Below are 21,636 nucleotides of genomic sequence, written 5' to 3'. Positions count from 1 at the left end.
CTCAGGGAAGCTGTCCCTCTGGGCCTCTGGTCTCCTCCTTTTGATTGAACAATAGTGAGTAATCGTGAAGTTTCTTTCTCTGCTCTCTCTGCCGAGAAGCTCAGAGACAAATGTGTGGTCTGTTCCAGTAGCTTTTGCTCACTTCAATTCCCCCCTTTTGTTGAATTTATTCTCCTTGCACCGGAATTTATTACTTTGACATGTATCTTTCCCCTTTTATCTCTCCTGGATGAAGATTTAATTGGACTTATATTTGTTTTAAAATACCACCAAACCTTTTTCAACGAATGTAGGGGTTCAAACAAATGGTAACTTTAAAAGGCAGACTTTGCTAACTTGTCGACCACACACGTGTGTCCAGCCACACTCAGCAAATCCCCGTCTGCCCCGGGACACCCACAGCCTTCCCTTCCCAGGCTCTGCCCTCCTGGGATCACGGCTGCAAAGTTCGGGGGGTGGCCTCAAGGGCCCGCGGTCCCCGAGAGTGGGACAAGGGGATTGGGCTCTACCGCCATTGCTCAGGTGTTTAAACCTTTGTCCCCCCTGATTCCTTCCCAAGCACATCCCCACCAGCCAAAAACATTGTTTGACTTTCTATAGTCTTATTTCCAAAACAATAATTAATTTGAATACATGTCCACTCGTCTTCCTCCTCCTTCCCTCAATCCTAGACCTTCTCCAGGTGCCGTGGTCCCGTAGCACCTGGTAGTTACAATGCCAGGATCGACTCTCCTTTCTTCTGGCTGCGATCTTCCCCAGTTTGCCTTGGGGGAGGGACTCTTTCCCCATTCAATAGGCCCAGAGGGATGCTGGTGACGGTGTACTGTCAGAGGGGGACCACGTGAGCCCCCAGCCCAATCGGACGCTGTCTCCCTGGAAGGTGGCATGAGCACCATGTCCCAGGGACCTCGCACGGCACTCTCAGACGGCGATGCCTGAGGATACTGCCCACTTGCTCCCACTACCCGGACCCCCCAAAGGAGCCCTGCCCCCTGTCCTCGTGCAGCTGGGTGGGTATATCACTTCCCGAAGCTCAGCGGCCTCCCAACAAATTCCTCTTTTGCTTACGATAGTCAAGTTGGATTCTACTGCTTATAACTAAAGAACCCTCATGGGTATAGAACTTTCTCCACTAATAAACACAGACCTGCACTACACTTTCAATCCTAACAATCTGAGATTCCAGGAACCTCGCATAATATAAATTGCAGTACCACTAAGTCAACATTTAGGAGGGAAAAAAAGGAAGACTCCAAAGCTATAGAAAGACGAGATTTAAAATTTCCTGGTAGATCACATTATTGCCTAACAAATACTCACTCCCTTCCCTCAACCTTGATGGGGTAACGAGGCAGACCCACCCCATGCGTGCTGAGCTTAACCACATTATTTGCTTTGTCCAGTGGAATGTGGGTGTGAGAGCATGCTAGTCCTGAGCCCAGGCCCTGAGTCCTCTGTGTTTCTTGTCTCTGGGAGCTTTCCGCCTCCCCCACGGGAAGAATATGTCCTGGGGAGAACGAGAGTCCCATGAGCTGCCCTGAACCCAGCTGTCATCCTGGAGCCAAGCTCCGTCTAGAGAAGCTGGACCTGAGACCAGCTGCAGGTGCACGAGTGAGAAGTAAGTGCTGGCCAAGAGAGTTTGAGGTCTGTTTTGTTACATAGCATTATTGTGGCAATAGCTGACTGATACAGACTTGTGATTTCAGACAACAGATTCGTGCAGCCTCAGGCGGGCTTCGTGGAAGTCTTACCTGCCACTCTGACCTGGTTGGAGGCACAGGCTTTGCAGGGAAGCACCTGGAACTCTTCTGCCTGGTACATGGAGTAATCGGTACTGGCCACGACCAGGGTGTCTCCGGGCTTCCATGACTGAACATCGTCCTCCAGGGTCAGGATGGTGCTGTTCACATTGGTGTCGATGGTGACGGTGAGTTTGGGCCTCACTGTAACCCCAAACGGGAGGGACTGAGATATAACCCTGAGTTCTTGGCAAGTTCCTGGCGGTCCGCCTCTTCCCTTTCCCTCCTTAAATAAATGCCAGGTTTGCCTATCCAAACCCAAATCACCAGGCTCAGCCCATCCCAGTTTTGGTGCAGGTTTTTGAAGTCAACAAAACCCTACCAGAAAAGAGCCATTCATTAGCTCTGGGCAGGGGAATTTTCCACCAACCCCTTAGCTAGAGTTAAATGTGGCCGCCCCACCACACCCACTTTGCTCAAGATGTCAAACAAATATAGTTCCTCTCAACTATTATTTACAGTAGCTGTAAGCCCTTCCCCCAAAGAGCTCTCATCCCTAATGAGTGCCTTCTGGAGATGGCCAAGTGCCTCCGCGAACAACCCGACCATTTCCCACCCCTTCTAACGAGCACCTCGGGAACCGGGTTTAAAATAATAGCACCCAGAGGCCACGAGCTCCTGTCTCTGCAGGGGAGGGCTGCAGGAAGGTCAGCGCTGGCCACGGCACCCTCGTTTTCTTGGGCCAGGCCCTTCCCCTTCCTGAAAGGCATCTGGGCAGGGTGGGGCTCAGCCGGCTCCTGCCAACTCCGAGGACCGTCCCACGGCTCCCGTGTCACAGAAGGGCTCTCCACTGCACGCTTGGCAGAAAGCACCGTGTCACTGAGATGCCCAGGGCAGCTGACCCAGCCGCGTCCGAACTCGCGGTGCGTGTCTGCCGGCCCCGGGAACGAGCCGCGGCTGCATTTGTGTCCCCGACAAGCAGCTGCTTACCAGGCTTCCCACAGAGGAACCGCACACGGTAGGTCTGGCAGGCTCGGCCCCGGTCGTAGCACACAAACCTATAATCCTGGCCTTTTTTGTAGACAACCTCGGTGGTGAGGTTAACTCCATCCACTGTCGTGGCCTGGAAATGGCACAGAAATTACAGAGCAAAATCATTTTTGTGTGTGTAACGAAGGAGGGTGATGATTAATGGTATAAACATCTATTCACAAGTCTAAAATTGTCCCTGCTGCAGAAACGACTTCCTAGGGCCCCAGATGATCATTAAACGACCGAGCATCACTTCTGTCATAAGAACACAGTCTGTTCTAAGGAAAACAATGTGAAGTCACAGCACAGAGAAATGCCTTGCCGGGGTCCTACGGAAGGCCATACCCACACCACTGACCGACGCCCTGCCGTCGAGTGAGCGCGTCACGGGGCACCTGCAGGAAGAAGGTCCTCTTTCAGGAGCTCCTGCTTTCTTGCGACTCCTGCTGTCACCCCTGCCACTGGAACGGAGGCTAGTATTTATAGAAGCCCCGCTGTGTTCAATAGACAGGTGTCCCAGTGGGGGCCCTGCACCACGTGGGGAGCCCTTAAAAATACTCATGCCCAGGTCCCATCCTCCGAGGCTCAGGTTTGGCGTGTCTGTATGTGGCTTGGGCATCAGAACTTTTCCAAGCGGCCCAAGCGGTCCTAGAGGGGGCAGTCCAGTTTGAGAGCCGTCCTTGTCCCTACAGTTGCACGGCTAAGTGCTAGTGATAGGATCTCATTCCATCTTCATGGCAACGATGAGGTTGCCGGCTTTACAGATAAGGAAACTGACCCTCAGGGGTGAGTCCCTTGCCCGGGGTCAACCAAGCCAGTAAGCGGGCAGAGCCAAAATTCGAATCCAGACTTAGCCAACCACAGAGCTGGCGCTTCTCAGCACCTCCCACTGCGGCCCCCAGGCATGCAGCCTAATGGCCTCTGTTCAATGTCTGTCTCCTCCCACGGGATCCTGGGCCCCGGGGAGGGAAAGGACCCGGTTTTCCGCCTGTCTCCCTGATCCCGGCTTCCAGCCCAGGGCTTGGCACGGAGTGATGGGGGCTGACGGGTGAGCAGCCTCAAGGCCAGGTAGAGAATGCAAGGAGCGGGCTCCGAGGAGGTTGCGATCCCTGCCAGCTGGGGCTCATCCCAGACCCCGGGTGTGTCTGCAGCAAGCCCGTGGCTGTCATCAGAGACAAGCAATTTAGATCCAGGCTGCAGCTGTTGTCCTCTTTGGCACAGAGACCAAAGGGACCAGGGCCGGGAAACAGGGAGGCAAAGTATAGTCAACCTATTACAGAACAGGGCGGCGGGGGCGGCAGGGGGCGGCGGGAGGGGGGCTTTTCAGGAAACATTATTTTGAACACAGCAGGTATCTGTTGTCTTTGGCTTCAAAGAAGAGCTATAGGGCAGGGAGCTCAGTCATCATGAAAATCCAGCCCTTTCCTGCAAGAGTCATGCTCACGCCCATTATCTCGGGTGGCCTCCAATGCCCCGGGAGAAGCAGGAATTGCAGGCCTGCCCTTGGGAAAAAACTAAGGCTCAGAGGGTTTTAGAAGCAAGCTGGAGGTCAAGGTCGCTGGAATGTCAAGCTCAGCTCCTCTGAGCTCCCATTGTTTTCTGCGGAGGCCCGTGCGTTCTTCAGCAGGAGACCCCATAACATCGAGAACTGCGCCTGAAAACGTCAGTGAATAGAACTGGACATCTTCCAAGGCACAGTGTCCCACAATACTTTGGGGGGGGGCATCTATTCAACTCTGCTTTTTCCTCCCCCACCCCTTTTTCTAAACCTGAAGAATGCCCTCCCTCTGGGATAAGAAGAGCAAAAAGGGCTCCATCACTGTTCAGGGAGCCTGGTCTCCAACTTAAGTGGACATGATTCTATTGCTATTTTTGACCATTAATAATTACAAAATAACAGCATGATGACAATAATTATAAAATAATAAAAAATTTATGGGCCCATCATATATTGTTGCATGATGTCCACAAAATAATCCCACAGGGAAACAGTGATAAACCTCCTTGTTGCCTAAGAGAAAATTGGGACCCTGAGTAACCTGACTGAGGTCTGCAGCCAGGACTGGAGTGAGGGCTGCAAGATTTAAGGTGACGCTCACCTCAGGGGCGTGGGGAGCCCAAGGCCAGCAGCTGCGAGAAAGGGCCACCTTAACTTTTGCGCCTAAACCTTGCCGGCTTCCATGGGCCTTGTTTTGCCAAGAAAAAGCCAAGACCTCATTCGGGAATTGAGAGTTTTGAATCCATAAGGGGCTACCACGCTCAGCAAAATATTGTCAAGGAACGCATTTTTGTGAGAAGGCTGGCCCCAGCCTTGGGGTGGCAGGGGGCGAGGGGCGGAGGATGGGGCTGTGGTTGGATCTTTTATTCTTCGCCAGACCTCCAATAGTTGAGATCTGGAACTCAGGGATCCATTGTCAAGGATACTTCTTTTGTTGGAAGCAAGCTGGGCCTTGGAATGCGGTGGCCGCCTGGGGGTTAGAGAGCATGGGGCTCTGGTCCCTTGAAGGGTCTTGGATTACGGAGCTGGGGAGCAATGGTGCCCTATGCTGTTTTATGTTTTATATACATGCGTGCTTGTCACTCCTTTGTGGCCTCTAAGCCTCCAATAAAGTTTTATTTAACACTTTAGCCTGGATTGGCTGTGCTTCGACACAGACAGGAGCCCGTGTCCGTGTGGGGAGCAGAGGTACAGGGAGGATGGACAACACCTGCGGGAAGCTGCCGTGCAGACGGGGTCTCCTACGCACAGTAGTCTGGAGCCCGGCGGCTGGCAGAGCTGACACCGGGAGGGATCCCTAGACCATGTGAGCATTCCTAGAGGATTTCCAGAAATACTTCGGGAGGGGAGGCTGGCAAAGGGCCGGGCTTGGCGCAGCCAAGTGAAGTGGAGGAATAAGATGATGGCTGTTTCAGAATTAAGGCTGGATTCTTCAGGGTTGCAAGAGAAAATCAGAATAAAATCTGGGGAGGAAGCACTTTGGGGGTGTCGGTACTTTCTGCGTCTGTTGGACCCTAGGAGAGCCGACAACCTGCGACTCGCTCTCGGTAGGTCCTTCTCTAGAAGGTCGCAGCCCTGTGAGGACGGGGCCTCGGCCAAAGGAGAACGGTCTGCCCGCAAAGCTGGTGAGTTATGAGGGCTGCGTATTTACTCGACACTGTCCTGGCCGAGCCAACTGAGCAAGCGGGGGGTCCCCTCTGGGAGGAGTAACTACAGCGATGGTCCTGAGCAAACATGGTCCATTCCAGCAATGCTGGCGTTTTCTTCGCTCAGCAGAGAACCAGGCTGTGGGTACGTGGGCTGAGCTCAGCCGGCACCCCAGATCCCATTTCGATCCTGGGCACTCAAGGTCCCAAAGGAAATCGACGGAGAAGGGAGGCTGAAGGAGACAAGCCGCCTCCACGCCAGGCCACCATCAGCCGTGGTCGTGGAAGCAGCGTCAGGAGGAAGCGACGGAAGTGGGGAGTAGGACCCAGGAGAGAATGTTGGGGCCTCGCTGGGGAACTCTCTAGCCAGGGGGCCGGGGGCAGGTGAGAGCCTCTAAATTGGGAATGGGACGTCCTGGCTTCCCTGTGTCTGGGGAGAGCCATGAGAATCACCCCACTCCAATGGCAAGAAAGTTTGTCTACACTCCACTTCAAAGTGAAGTCCTTGGAACTCTTCGTTCTGAGTTCGGTACCTGTATATGGATGGGGCGGTTGCAGATTTTCCCTGGGTGGGCTGCCCGGACGTCTGAAATTTTCTCCCCACCTTTAGCGTGCGACACTTTGTCATGGTCGAACCACTCTGTCCACTCCACATCTGGACAGAAAGCAAAGAGCAGGGTGAGGCGGGAAGGGTCGGAGAGGGCGGGTCCCCGCAGCGCGGCCCCCAATGCCCTCGGTGCAGCAGGAGTCGAATAGCACAGGTCGGGCTGTGCGCCTAAGCGGTCTGCCAAGTCTCCCACCTTTTCTTTACCAGCACCTCTGACTGACTTTCCCACTTTCCAAAAACAATAGACTGTATGTTCTTCGTAACTGCAGAAAGGATGGCGATGGAAACTGTGGCCAGCCTGATTCTCGAGGGCTGCAAGAGGGGCGCTGCTCTCCGCACCCCAGCCCCCCGTGTGGCCGCCCGAAGGCCGGTCCCGCTCCCAGCTGCCCCCCATTCAGCACCATTGCCTGGCATGAAGGGTTCCGAGAGGAACACCCTCTGGGCTATGGGCCGCTCGGGACCGATTAACGAGAGACAGCTTCCCCGCACATTTAGTTTACCGTGTGACCACCCGTGGCCTGACTGGCACAAGAGAAAAACCCTTGCTTTGCAAAGACAGAAAGTCCTGTCCTCTCCGCTGTTCAGGTTTTCCTGGTTGTCCCGAGCTCCATACCTTGAACCCACTCGCTGGAGGAAGAGACGTTGAAATGCTCGCCGTGCTCCGTCTGGAACACTTTGGACACGCGGGCAGCCGCGGAGCCACGGTGTCCTGTCGGAGAGCAGGGGCGTCAGAGAACGCACCCCCCACCCCCCGCGTTCCCAAGAACGTAATTCCAAGATGGAGCGAACCCCCTGCACACGTGAATCTTGGACTCTTTCTTAAAAAGAAAACAAAACATTTCAGGCCAATCTCTCTACTCGGGAAGCAGATTATCTATTGCCCCTTCTTTTGCTTCAGTTTTAAAAATTGAATTTCAGTGTGCTGACAAAGCTATGGTCTAGAGCCCCAACTTCTCCCGTGAATTCCTATCTAGGGATAGAACCGGCAGGGCCTTCCTCTAGGTGGTAACGGCCCATCCAAAGGATCTTTGTAGCTCAAAATATTTCCCTGCTGGATCTGTTCCCGTTCTCGCCTGTCCTAGGTCCCTTGTTTTGAATTAAGTCAGTGGCAATCTCCGCAAATGTAAATATTATCTCAGCCATGGGCTTTTGCCACTTTCGCGTAACGTGGCCAACGAACATGGGCGTTGGGCGGTGGTACCACCATGTTCTGAGGGAAGTGGAGGTTCAGAAAGACCCGGGCTTCTTGGTCAGAGAGACACGGGAGGGGACGCAGCCTCTCGCCAACTATTTATCACCATGTTCTGAGGGAAGTGGAGGTTCAGAAAGACCTGGGCTTCTTGGTCAGAGAGACACGGGAGGGGACGCAGCCTCTCGCCAACTATTTATTACCATGATATTCAATATGCTCTTCAACCGAAGACGACGGATTTCCTTTCACAGTTAGGAAACTCCAAGGGTGTCTGGTAAAAGCAACAACAAAAAGGAAAGTTCTTCACACGTCTGAACGCGTCCCGGAGGCAGAGCTGACACAGGGCCCAGGAGCGAGCAGCCCGCCCCAGTGTCCCGGGGAGCTCAGCTCGCGGGCTGGGCTTCCCTCCCCCGGAGAACAAGAGCCTTTCTTCGCAAGCGCTGGGCTTCCGACCCACCTGGCTCGCCCGTTGTTTACTTACCGCGAGCTCTTCAAGCCCGCTCCGGCAGGAGACGGGCCATGAATCACAAACCATGAGCCCGCAGCCCTACAAACCACCCGCCAGGCTCAACGAGGACCCGAAGCAAGTGTTCTGACGCCTTTGGGAAAACAAGGACGCAGGTTCCAGGAGAGAAAGGCTCTTTCCCTGATGCCCTGGCCTTGGAAAGTTAGGAGAGGCCTCTCGCTCACAGTGGGAACAGAGGAGGAAAAGCAGGTGGAAGATGCCCTCCGCTGACATGCACTATAAGGCAGGAAGGTTCTCCCCCCCCCGTTTCTGTCTTCCAGCTCCCCCTCTCCCCATGAGATAACAATCCATACGGCACTCAAGAGCTTTTGTTATTTTTGTTTTGATCTTTCGTTTTGGAAAGTCTTTACTGAAGTTGGGGATTTGATCGGGTCACTCTCTTGCTGAAGAGCCTGCAATGGCTCCCCAGTGCCCTTTGGATGAGAGCCCAGCTCCCGCTCGCAGAGCAGAAGGTCTTCCTGTGCCCACCTCCTCAGCCTCGTCTCTGCCCCCTCCCGCCCCAGCGCCCTCTCCTGCTGCCTGCACCCCCCCACAGGCTGAGCCCGGGCCTCTGCACCTGCAATCTCTCGTGGGAACCTGCGCGCCCTCGCCCTCACCCACAGCCCTGCGCCCTGAGCCTTTTGCCCACCCTCTTGCTCACGCCTCCTCGTCACTTCTCTTTTTGCTCCTGCCTGCCCATGAGAGCTCAGCACACCTCGTCCAGCCCAGAGGCTCGTGCCAACGCCTGCTCAGTAACCGCTTCCAGAGTGAACGAACCACAGACCGCCACGGCCCTTGGTTCTTCTACTGAGGTTAGATGCTTTGAGTTTGTCCCTCGATGTGTGTCTATACGAGCGAGGGCTCAGAATGTAATTCCTGCTGCCCATGTCCTGTCCTCAGGGGAACGGCCGTGACACCGTGACAACGCAGGGCAAGCATCCATCCTGCCAGTGGCCGTTGCTTCTCCGGAGAGAACTGTTGCTAACATTTATTGAATCCTGATTCTCTGCCAGATACGATGCCAGTATTTTGCTACTTATAATCATGTCTAATCCCCTCCTGCCGCTCCTGACGTATTCTGCTTTACAGACGCAGGATCCGTGCAGAGAGAATGCGTCACCTCCCTGCAGGCACATGTACCAGGAGCTGCAGACTCGGGCTGCGCTGCAGGCCCCTCGCCACTACCTTCTTCTGCTGAGGCCCTAAGGAGCCAGTCCCCTGGTGGTTCTCGCTGTCCTTGTAAATCCATAAAATGGCCTTTCGGTTTATAAAACAAGGACATGGAAGCCCCCTCGGCTTTTGCTAACAAAGGAGCCTTGAGATATCAAGGTCTCCTTGTCGTCTTCGATTCCTTGAGCTCCCTGTCCAGACCCTTCCAGAAGGAGCAGCCCCTGGGCTGTCCCCACTCCCAGAGAACGCACTCTGGAACCCGGCGCATCCCCGGGCCGCCCCCACTCCCTTGCCCAAGGGATCTCTGCGAGGCCAGTAAAACAGCTTTGCTTGGAGCCCAGGGAAGCTCTTCTTGCCCCCAGCCCTGCCTGGGGTTCTGTGGAGCTGAAGGGCGGGGCCCCGCTATCTTCAAACAGCCACAGGCCGGAGGACCACAACCTTCCACCGAGCTGAGATCTGAGTCAACATGATCAGAAGGTGTGGTTCCCGTGGGGCAAACAGGTTCCTGCTATGCTAACGGTGTGCCCGCCAAAGTCAGGCACGAAGCTCTAATCCGAGACAAACCGAACACGGCAGGCACATCAAAGGCCCTGCTCCCTGGGTGTGGGGCTGGGCAGTCACCTTGTCGGCTCTCTAAACAATGTCTGCCGGTCCCCAAGGCACACGGTGACCCCTTTGCCAAAGCACGGGAAACGAAGCTAGCTGTTCATCTGAGGCTTGGCTTACACGCAGCAGAGGTCCCACTGACATTTTGTAAGCGGCTCAACGAATGAATGAGTTCATGCAAACAGAGATCTTTTGTGTTTTCAGAGTGGAATACACTTTGTAAGAAAACCCGCGGTCCCAGATACGCCCCGTGCAGAATGGCGTTTGCCCGCCCCTCCCCAGGCCGGCACTGAATGGGGCGTGCCGCAGGCCAGGAACAGACACTGAGGTAACCTGCGGGGCCAGGGGGGCTTTGGGGTCCTGGAGACTGGTGGGGGCGGGAGCGATGGGGGTACCTGAATCCAAGGTGTAGGAAATGCTTGCTGCCCAGTTTGGTCATGGCCTTTCTGGCCGCGTCGTCCAGGTTCCGAGACCCCTCATCGTTCACTGCCACCGAAAGGATCCTGCCCGTGGGCACCGCGTTCAAGTAATGGACCAGACGTTCGCTCTCTTTCTTGGATCTGTAGGTGTCAAACCTAAAAAGGGGAGAGAGGGTGGGTTTGAATAGTCCTGAGAGCGGCCCCGAAAAGGGAGGTCTAAGCACATGTGTGTGCATTGCAACAACGAACACACCCCCAAAGCCCCCAAGGGCTGTGATTTTTAAAGACAGGAGCTCTCATGACATCAAAAACCGATCTTCCCAAACGTGACAAAGGTAACCCACTCTCAGAAAATACGGTGCATGACTTCAACAAAAATCGACACCACGCGGGACGAGCATTTACAAAGGAAAGACACAATTTTGTAATGACCCCCAACTATCCCCTACGTGACTCTAAAGCTTTGGTACAATTATAATGGAAATTCTTTTTTTTTTTTTTAAAGATTTTATTTATTTATTTGACAGAGATAGAGACAGCCAGCGAGAGAGGGAACACAAGCAGGGGGAGTGGGAGAGGAAGAAGCAGGCTACTAGCGGAGGAGCCTGATGTGGGGCTCGATCCCATAACGCCGGGATCACGCCCTGAGCTGAAGGCAGACGCTTAACCGCTGTGCCACCCAGGCGCCCCATAATGGAAATTCTGAAAGAATTTGTCTTGCGGCTTAACAAGCAAAATCGTTCTAAAACAGATCTAGAAGAATAAACCAGCGTGAAGGGCCAAGATTTGGGGAAAGAGAAACAGGGGCGGTACGGGGGGTGGGCGTGGGAGTGGCGGGATAGGTGCTCCCCAATCCTCAGGTTGGTTTGCAGGTGTTTGTGCAAGATGGTGTGTCCCGGCCAGGGCCCCTCCTCCTCCCCGCCCTCCTCCCCCCAGGAGCCACCTGCTGCAGGCCCAGCTCGCCTCGTCTGTCTCCATGCGACGACCACACCATATACCACACACCTTAACACATCCTTCTTCGCCTTTCTCTGCCTGGTCACATGCTTACTCCTTTCTAAGGGCTGACCCACATTCTCACTCCTCCCGGGAACCACCTGCACGCATGTGTGGGTAGTGTCTATTACCATCTCTATGCACACACATTCCCCTATCAGGTTCTCGAGGCCCCAGACACATGCTTTCACTGCAGGAGATTTGGACGGAGCAGCTGTCCCATCTTTGGGACCTATATACCAGCTGTCGGGATGGCTTCTCCCCCCGTGGCTCAGTAAGGCTGGCTTGCCGCGACGGACCGCACTGTACTGATTCCAGAGGCAGCGCCAAGGGGCCGGCACGCCGCGTGTAAAGGGAGGGCTTTCGGACGTCCTTGGTGTCTATCGGGCTCATCCTGGCTTCTGCATTACCTGTGCACTAAGATCGCTCAGCCCCAGGCCAAGGCAGGTGCCCGGAAGGAATACGGGTGAAGGGTCTGTCTGGGCAGATCTGGGTGTGAATCCCAGCTCCGACACTTTCTGGCCTTGTGACTCAAAGCAAATGGATCCCCTGAACCTCAGTGCTTTCCTCTGTATGACGCGGATAATCCCAGAACCTACTCACAGGCGGTCATGAAGGTAAATCACAGATGTCTGGTAAAGTGGTTAACACGATGTTTCCGCACACAGTCTAACGATCGTGCACCCGCCCCTGCTGGAAACCCGGACATCACTGGGCCATGTTGCCGTTACTCTGCACCCGCACCCCTCTGCTGGCCCTTCTGTGCTTCCAGACCATCACACCCCTCTCACCGCTGGACCTTTGCACTTGCTGCTTGCCGTCTGGAACGCTCTCTCCCTGACTCATCTTCGCCCTGTGGGTCTCAGCTCGAATGCTGCTTCTTTACACTGGCCTTCCCTGACCCTTTGATGCAAAACGGGCTTCCCAAGTTACCCTCCACCATTTCGTCGTTTCCCCCAATTAGCACGATCTGAAACGATGTTGTGCGTGCATGTGTGCCTGCCTCCTTGTACTGTTAATTCAGCTTCGGCAGGCAAATGCCTGGGGAATGAGAGACATCACTGCTCCCAGCGGGGTTTTCTGTCTATCTGACGGACTGCTGCACCCCAGGACCCAGAGCTGCATCTGGCCAAGGCATGGGCTCAGTCCGTGTCTGTGGAACGAAGGGCTATGTGTTTAAGGGAAGGCAGGCCTTACCGGTCCGAATGGATGACTGTCGCTGATTTGGGGTCGATGACATGAACAATGACTCCACGGTGACCCCAGCTCCTTTCAAAAAAATAGCCTCCTTCCTCCATGCCGCCTGGGTGAAGGGTCTTGTTCAAAAACGTCCAAGAGAGCTTTTTCTGTCCGTGTAACTCAAGTGTGCCTCCTGGGCCGACCCCGATGTACTTCAGGCCAAAGTAAGGGTCTGGCTGAAGACCTTCATCAGCCCTACGAGAGAAAACAGCTCCCCAGAGTCAGCTGACCCATCTCTCTACCGGATGCTGAGCCCAGAGGGGACCACGCTGCTCCCACCGCGACCACCATAACAACAGGCACGCATGGTGGCAGCCTGAGGCCAGCAGAGATAGCGTCACCCACCAGACCGCCCTAAGCCAGACCAAAACGAGGCCAAAAGGCCAAGCAAAACACTTATCCCCAGTTCACATGCTGGCGCTCATTCCCAGTGCTCAGAGTGTTATATTAGGGCCCATGAGAGGTGGAACCACCTGGCCATGTGCTACAGACCCTCGAATATTCTTGGCTACTGCTCCTGAGAACAGCTGTTTGAAGAGAGAGCACAGCCAGGGTCCAACCCTGCGTGGGGGTTTTCTTTATCTTGTTTATCATAACCGATTAAATCAACACTCCCAGGGGCTCCCAGAGCCCCGACCGGATCGCAAGGCAGCGGAAAGTGTGGCGGGGACTCCTGGAACTCACACGTGGACCCGGGCCACAAGAAACAACACCCTAGCAAACTTCTCTGGCTCGCCCAGATCATGGACGTCTGTCCTGCTCACGGGTGCCTCTGGCTGTCTGTAAGGGTAATTCCCGCCTTGCACGAAAGCCTTAGTCATCCTGCCTCCCTCTGCCCTTTGGGAAGCCTCCTTCCCGTCACATCCGGGAGTAGCGTTTGACGCCCCGGAAGCCGTCCGCCCACCTTCCATACAGAACGATGCTGAAGTTGCCCTGGTAGGGGCAGCGGGCGCTCCCGGCGTGCAGCTCTCCGCCGGCGTCTATCAGGATGTGCCGGGCACGCAGAACAATGGTCTCCTCGTGGTCTTTAATGACCAGCTTTCCTGAGGGCATGGGAATGGGGCGGGGTTCGAGAACACACGTGGTCGTGGTGAGGTCACAGCAGAGGCAAGGGCAGACCCGCTAAGCCCCCGCCTCATCCAGGCGGGCACGAAGGCCCGTCTCTCCAGCTCTCCCGAGGTTGCCGTGCTCCCAGGTGGCTCCCCCCTCCTCCCGGCCCAGCCACGTGTGAGCCCTGCCTGCTGGTTTGCAGTTACAGCTGTGTGCACGGCCTTCGACGAGCAAAGCATCTGGAGGCCTGGTGCGCAGGGATGCTCCCCGCACAAGAACGTCCCTTTATAAATGCTTCTTTCACCAAGATTGGACCTGGGACAAGCCGCTCCCGGGTGCCCAGAGCTGTGGCATCACAACCGACCGGACGCTCTGACCTGAACCCAGACCCCGTGACCTTCGTCCTGCCCGTCTGGTGCTATGGCAGCTGGCCCCCACCGGCTGGGCTCTGAGGCGGTGGAGGGAGGGGAGAGAGGTGGGGCGGGGGGAGCCGGCTTACCTCCCTCTGAGACGTGGATGGAGTTCACTGTGGCAGACGAGGTGAGCAGCAGGGTCCTGCCCCGGCCGATGTACACATAATGGTCTGGGTCGTGGCCAGGGTTCCAGGGCTGCAGCTCAGGGCTCTGGTCAGGGCACTCGGCTGTCGCTGCCAAGGACAGACAGGCGTCACTGCCTCCACCCCCACCTCAGCATGCAGGGCCTGGCACAGGGCACAAGGTGGGCCCTCCTGCACCTTGCCCTGCCCCCTCTCTACTAGCATGAGGCCTTGGAGAACAAGGAGACCCCTGACGCAGGCGCCAGGAGACCTGGGCTCCAGTCCCACGACTGTCTCAGTTCCACACGTCCGTGAACAAGCCATGTCCTTTCTCTGGGGTCAGTTTCTCCGTTTATAAAAGGGAGGGTAGACCAGATGACTCCTGAAGACGTTCCAGGACGCAGAGTTAGGGAAGGACTTGCCCAGAGTGCCTCTCATCCAAGACATTCTTTCCTCTGAAAAGCGGCGCTCTGAGAGTTAACCCGGCCCCCTCCCCTCCTGTGTGAGAATCTGACTCTTGGTTAATTTTCTAGCTCTGTTCCCGCAGAACCCCGAGAAGGAGGGTGTTACATACAACACACTGTGTTATGGAGAACGTTGCTTCGAATGAGAGGGACCCCTTATTAGCGACTGGCATCTAAACGGGGAGGAGCTGTACATCAGTTGGGTCTCTCCCTGGGGGAGGGGTCGTGCCGCAGGCTCCCCGGAGCGCAGTGACCCTCCTAACCAGGCGTGTGTCCTGTCTGTGGAGTTGCCCGAAGACACTGCCATCGTCTCTTTTAAAGGAAAGTAATTTGCAAACGAAGTTGCTGATATCTAACAATAGGCTGTGTACACACTACTAAACTTTGCTAACAAATGTTACTGTCGGATTGAAGGGGGAGGGGCCGGGGCTCCCCCGCCAGGGCACCTCCCACACCTGTCCAACCAGCGCCTGGATTCCTCTCCCCTGAGCTGTCACCTGGCGAGCCACACAGGGTGGCTTCTGGAAAGTTCTGTGGAATGTGGCCAGGACCGCCCCCATGCAAGAGAAACACAGGCCCCGTGCGGCTCTGGCCACGGCTGGTGCTTCGGTCCTACCGCCTCCAGAGGGACCCTGATGCCTCGTGGCCTGTGGTAGCCTCATGACTCAGAACATTCAGCTGAACTTAAAGGCCCCCGTGCTGGGGGGAGGGGAGGCGCTTGTTCCCGGCTCCAGCCTCCTCTCCATCTGGCTGGCTGGGCTCTACTCCAGCAGCGTCCTGTGGATGCAGGAGGGAAGAGAACCGCCTCGGACACGGGAAGGCTCTCCCTGCAACGAGGAACGATCCAGAGGGAAAGCGGTGGGAAGAGGCGGTGCGCGAAACAAAAGGACAAGGGCTTGTCTCGGAGAACAAGTCCGGATGCCTTCCTCCCCGCTGTCCCTCCAAAGCTGTAAAGCCCGGGACCTGCTAGATTTAAAGGCCCCGGGGCCGGCGGGGGGTGGGGGGAGTGGAGAGGCGCAGACCCGCCGTGGGGGCAGGACTGCAGGTGAAGGTGAAGACCCCGGCGTAGGCTGGAAGGACGGACGGATATCCAGCTCAGGGTCCAAGGAAGGGCGCCAGCCGGCCTGTGTCTCCTGAACAACGTGGGTGCAGAGAACAACGTCCACAATGGGGGGACGGTGACCCCAGGAGGGACTCGGTGTGATTATAGGCAAGTCAGTTCAAAATGTCGCTTTACTCTTGTTATGTTAACTCTGGGATGAGAGTGTCTGCCCCGTATTTACGCATCTCAAGAGAACTGGAAGGGAGGCGCCCTTTATCTTCACTCAACCACCCCAGATTCGGACCCCAAACCCACATTGCCTCCTCTTCTTGTCCCTCTGAAGGCCCTTCTCTCCTCTGCCAAGCACGGGGTGGGCCCTGGGTGCAGGCTGGCCGAGGCGCAGCCCCACCCGGCCCTCCCCAGCCCCCCAGCACCCCGCTGATGCCCGCCAGCTGCTTCCCTGTCGGCATGGACTCAGGCTCTGCATCTGTGTCACGGAGGAGAGAATTTCACATTGTCTGGAAAGCAGCTCTTCCAGCTGTTGGAAGCCCCAAGGGGCTCGAGTCATGGCAACACACTGAGAAATATGGCCTTGGCTCATCCTTGGCCTTCCCGGAGCCCGAGGCCTGGGCTGAGGGTGGGCCCTCTGCTTCAGCTCTCTGCGGCCCTGGGTCACGGGGGCTGAGGCTTCTGAGGGTCAAGCCCGTCCCTGGGTTTGCCTTCAGGTGGGTCAGTGTTCGACCGGCTTCCAGCCAAGGAGGCTGCCCTCCGCCCAGTTCTGGAGCCGAGGGTCTGTCTCCCAGGAGGTGACATGCGGCTGTGCAGGGACACGCGAGGCCCGCTGGCGAGCTGAGCGGTCCAGGCACGGAGCCACAGGCATCCCAATTTCATGGGGTAAAGCCCTAGGGTCTTGCCACCCACATCTCCCAGGACAAGCTCGACCGCCCCTTATTCTCCAGGCACACGCACTGAGCCCGACGTCACATCTGGATTTGGGAGGCTCCCCTGTCATCAGGAGACCGTGTCCCAGAGCACCAGCAGCCCTGGCCCCATGGCAGAAGCTGAGCGGTCAAAGCCTGGCTCTTTCACTAGAGCAGGATATTTGCACTCTGCAAAGGTCCGTTTCAGCGGGTTTTCATTTGTGGGAACCAGCCAGGGGCTGGAAATGGCCAGAGCCTTGGCTGGAATATCTCCAGGCAGCCGGCCTTCCCAGGAGGGGCTGCAGGAGCAGGAAGTGGGGTGAGACTGAATGCAAGCCCGGAGCACTGGGGGCACGGATGGAAAGACGGCAGCGAAGAGCAGGGACCGGGAGAACTAGAGGCACGGCCTCCTTTCCAGCAGTCTCCACCCAGACAGAAGGACTCCCAGGATGTGGCAGAAAAGGACCTGGTAAGACCCCCCCAATGCCTGAGCCGGGTCATCCAGACACCAGAGCCCCGCTCCTGGCCTAGAGCCAATGCCCCTTGGTGTTCACCAGGTGAATACACGGCGGGAGAATCCATGAATGAATTCAGGCCAAGCTGCCCATGCTCTCACTGAGAGTTAAAACCCTGCCTGCCTGCCCCATCCCCTCCTGCTAGATTCCGCGAGGAATCACCCTGCAGGAATTCCACTCGTGATGATTACAGGTTACTTCCTGCCCTCCGCAGGTGCAGAAAAGCAACACAGAATGAAGTTCCTCTATTCCTACTGCAGAAAAGCAGCCGGCTCGGTTGATAACAGGAGCACGAGCTGCAATGGAGAGGGTATCATTGCTGACCCCGTTCGAAACGGACACATCGTCCTCCATCCCTCACCTGCTACCCCAAGTCTGGTCTCGCCATTGGCTGCTTCCTGTCGTCCCCGCAAACCTGCCCTGAGCTCTGCTCGTTCATTCAAAATCATTCCAGGAAAGAGCTGACACTGAGATCAGAAGAACAGACCTTGCGGAGAGCATCGCAGCCGACAAGGTGCTTGACTGTTCCCAGATTTTATGACAGCAGAGACAGGAGGGAACGCCGGGCTCAGGTGGCCTGCAGGTGGCAGGCTGGCTCCCACATGTGTGTTTTTTCTCTGCACCAGCCACCCCCCCAAAGCAGTCTGTAACATTTGAATTGGTTGTCAACACTTAACAAGAAGGGAATTTTACATAAAAATCTAGATTTCTGGTTTCTCTTAAAAATTCACGAGATCCCGCAACGGGGACCCACCTTCGCACATGACAGCAATTGGCCAGAACTGGGAAGTGAGCGTCCCCCTCGATGAGCCTGAACTCCCCAGGTGACCACGGTCCCCGCCACTGGTCTGGGTCTCGTGCCCGGCTCGTGTGGATGCTGAGTGTGGAACCCCTGGGTCTAGTCCAGCCCTGTCATTTTGTGGCTTACAGCAGAGGCCCAGGACAAGACTTGCCTGGGTGGGAGGATAGCAGGGACCGGCCAGAGCCCAGCCACCCTGCCCCTGCCCGGTGACTCCTTCTCCTGCCCCCAGCAGCCTCACGTTCCCACTGAGGCACGAAGTCCCCGGCGCTGCGAGTGGCTCACCTGTGGACGTGGCCCCAGGGAGGCAGGCCAGCGCGAGCCAGCCGAGTGTCAGCATCGCCTTGAAGGAGACGTCCTGCCCACTGGCAGCTCCCATCCTGGCAGAGCGCTCCCTGAAATGGAAGCACACCACGTGAGACCAGGGACCTCAGCGGGCCGGAGTCCACGGACAGGCAGACACAGACAGACAGGGCCACTGGCGCACACAGGGGCACTGCCAATGGGCACGCGTCAGCCAGCCGGGACGGAGTCCTCAGCCGCCATGACTCAGGGCCGGGCAGACCGGGGCATGCAAGCCCCATCCCCGTCCCGCCCGGGGCCTGCAGCTCAGAGACCCAGCAATGGATGGAATTTCATCCTTGGTGCCCGCGCTCCCGCCCCTCCAGAATGAAGCTTTTTTTCTTAGGAAACAGAGAAAACCAAAAATACTCCCACACAACATGTGCTGGAAATTAGATGCCACGAACTTGCTGTGTGAGCTCAGCTTTTTTGATTGACCTCTCTGGGCCTCAGTTTCTTAATTTGGAAAATGAGGCGGTGGACTGGCTGAATTCTCCATTTTTATCAGTCTATGCTTCTGAAAGAAGTCCTGACAACTGGATGTCTGTGTGTTATAAGCCCTCTGTATATCACCTATCCAAAGGAAGATGAGATGGAGATAGATAATTGTCCCCCAATTGTTCCCTCCTTCCTTGGGAAACGAACTCCTGACTTTCATCTGGGCGCATGGCCACCTAGTGTATAAAGGCTACCTTTCCAGATTCTCTTACATAAGCTGTGGCCTTGAAATTAAGTTCTGGCCAACACAGCCCCACTTTGCTGTGTGAATTCCAGGAAATGTCCTTAGGGGAAAGCAGGAAGACCTTCCTCTCTCCTTCCTCCTTCCTGCTGGCAGGAATGTGGATATGATGGCTGGAGCTTCAGCAGCTATCTTTGGCTACATAGTGGGAGCCATGCTGAAGATAGCAAAGCAAATCTAGAGAAACATCCAGGCCTTGACCCTGTGAAGAACTGAACAGCCCTAGACTATGGATTTATTTTTATGTGTGAGAGAACTAAATTTCTATTTCATTAAACTTCTATTTTATTAAAGTTGCTTCTCTTTTTCCTTTTACTCATACCGACGGTGAATGTGGGACTCTGTCTAGATAAACCTCAAGACAGGAACTTTAAAATGAAGATGCTAGGTTCCCCTTTCAGAATAGAATGTACCCAGAAAACATGTTTGTCCCTCTGTGACCACACACAGGGCTCAGATTGGGCATGGCGGGGGGGTGACCAGCTCTGGCTTCCCTGCCTGTCCCGGTCCTGTCCCAGGAGTGATGGTGGTGTTGCCCAGAGACAAACATGGTTTCCCTCATGGAGGGAGGGGCCCACATCCCTCTCACCCGACACAGGCTCCTCCCCTTGAACTAGCTCGGGGACATCTGACCGTCCCTGGCCCATGGGCTCCCGGTAAAGTGTTTGGGGTGCAGTAGGGGAGTCAGGGCAGGCAGGAAGGTCTGAGCGGAGCCCCCTGCCCTGGGCCTGCGTCCTTCTGTGCAGGTGTGCTGGGAGGTGGGGAGGGAGAAACTGATACTCTCAGATTCAGTGCCTGCGGTGTCCTCCCTGCCTGGCCCAGGCTTGGCCGGCGAGAACAACAGGCCTATTCTAGTTGCCTTGGCCGGCCGCTGAAGGCACGCATCGCGGCATCTGGGAACGGCGCCTTTCCCATGGCCCCCAGACCAGGAGTGTCTGCTTTCCTGGTCTCTGGAATGGGAAGGAGGGGCTCCAGGACAGGAGAGCTGCACGGCCCTCAGGGGAGAGCCAGAGCCAGAGCCCGGCTCCGAAGTCCCGATCAGGTTAGGAAAAGCAGGGGTAGCTTGTTGTCTGCTGTGGAGAACCCCCTCATCACCACGGGGCTCCTCTGAAGGGCCCCCAGACTTCCGGACCGTAAGCTGGCAGCTCCGCTCACTAACGGAATGTGACAGACACCCAGGGTGGAGGGGACAGGATCGGGAAGCAGTCTGTGTGCGGGCACCCCTTCTGGGGGTCCCCCGTGAAAGGACTTCTTCTGTGGGCCTCGGACTCCCAGGCAGAGCAGACGTCGGGCATGCAGGGACCCTGCAGCTCTGACACCTTCTGATGATATCACACGTCATTTCATAGCGTGCATGCGCGCGCACACACACACACACACACACACACACACACACACACACACACACAATCACTTTCTGGGTGGATATACACACAATTCCACTTGGAGGGATAATGCTCCCAACCTCTTTGTCCCAACATTTAAGAGACCTCTGCTGTCCCTCTGTCCGAGCCACGGGAGGCACAGTGGCCTCCTGCCCGGAAAGGTGAACCCCACATTGCTGGGGGGCTCTTCTGTGCTTTGTCTCCCAGGAGTGGCTTCCAGCGCCCGAGTGCAGAAACCCCGAGGAACATTCTGTTGAAGCAAATCCCCAAAGTGTCTCAAATTTCACTTGGGAACTCTTCAAGGGAGGACGGCTTTTTCCACCGGCCACTCAGAGCTTTCCGGCGACGGGAGGTGAGACTCTGCAGGCAAGATACGGTCCTGACCCAGTTCGCAGCTGCCGATCACCTGGGCAGAGCGCGTGCTGGCCCACAGTGCTAGAAATTTCCGCAGGAAGCTGCAGGCCAGAGGCTGGCCGACCACTGCCTGATGGCCCTGAGCTGGCCTGTTCTTGGGAGGGTGTGGTGACCCCCTTCTGCAGAGCCCGCAAGCAGGAAGAAGGGGGACACGCTGTCTGGAGCTCCTCAGGGGTTCTCCGTAACCAGCTCAGGGTTCCAGAAGAACAGCACTGCTGCAGTCCCGCGGCGGCCCCCACAGGGACCAGAGGAGGCGGCAGCAAAACCGGGATGAGAGACTTCACCTCTGTCCACCTCTCCTCCCTTCACATGCCAGGGGCCTGCGTTTTGGTTCTTCCTGCAGGTGGTCCTGGGGTCCGGGGCTGGGCACCTGCAGGGAGAGGGGAGCAGAGTGTTGTTCGAGCCTCCAGAGAGCCCCTGGATCCTTGCTTAGACCGCCCCAGAATGGGGGCACTCTGGCCCCGGCGCACGAGAGACCCTGCTGCCTGTGGGGCCGTGGAGGGCGGACCCCTTCAAGACACTCCTGCACATGGGCCTGGGGTGGGGGGGGGGAGAGGGTCCGTTGCAGCTCTGAGGTGGGGGGGGGGGGGGAGGTGGGACCTGCAGGGGATTAGCAACCCATCTCGGGGGGGTGAGAACACAGGGACAGTTGTCCGCACTGTCAAACTTGCACTAAGGCTAGTGTCACGCAAATCCTGACAGGGCTCGGCCCAGCCACTGGCAGGACGGTGTGGCCCAGAGTCCTCAATCCTGGCCACACAGCTGATGTCAGGAAAACCATC

General features: G+C 56.4%; 1 protein-coding gene across 1 annotated transcript in view; it reads right to left on the bottom strand.

Annotated features, from left to right (window-relative positions):
- The window catches only part of CEMIP (cell migration inducing hyaluronidase 1), a 133,445-nt gene that overhangs the window by 40,193 nt on the left and 71,616 nt on the right, over window positions 1–21,636 (bottom strand). Inside the window, exons 2-11 of the mRNA XM_045813107.2 lie at window positions 18,260–18,369; window positions 14,199–14,345; window positions 13,554–13,692; window positions 12,608–12,844; window positions 10,391–10,570; window positions 7,915–7,985; window positions 7,136–7,231; window positions 6,449–6,570; window positions 2,730–2,862; window positions 1,752–1,943 (exon numbers count right to left, since the gene is read on the bottom strand). Coding sequence (XP_045669063.2) covers window positions 1,752–1,943; window positions 2,730–2,862; window positions 6,449–6,570; window positions 7,136–7,231; window positions 7,915–7,985; window positions 10,391–10,570; window positions 12,608–12,844; window positions 13,554–13,692; window positions 14,199–14,345; window positions 18,260–18,353 — 1,411 coding nt within the window. The 5' untranslated portion in view covers window positions 18,354–18,369. The remainder of the gene's footprint in view (window positions 1–1,751; window positions 1,944–2,729; window positions 2,863–6,448; window positions 6,571–7,135; window positions 7,232–7,914; window positions 7,986–10,390; window positions 10,571–12,607; window positions 12,845–13,553; window positions 13,693–14,198; window positions 14,346–18,259; window positions 18,370–21,636) is intronic.

Source organism: Ursus americanus, chromosome 28 (assembly GCF_024610735.1).
Source record: "Ursus americanus isolate L20-20 chromosome 28, mUrsAme1.1.p, whole genome shotgun sequence".
NCBI classification, from domain to species: Eukaryota; Metazoa; Chordata; class Mammalia; order Carnivora; family Ursidae; genus Ursus; species Ursus americanus.
Note: the sequence above shows the minus strand (reverse complement) of the source record. Positions and strands in the feature narration are given on the sequence as shown.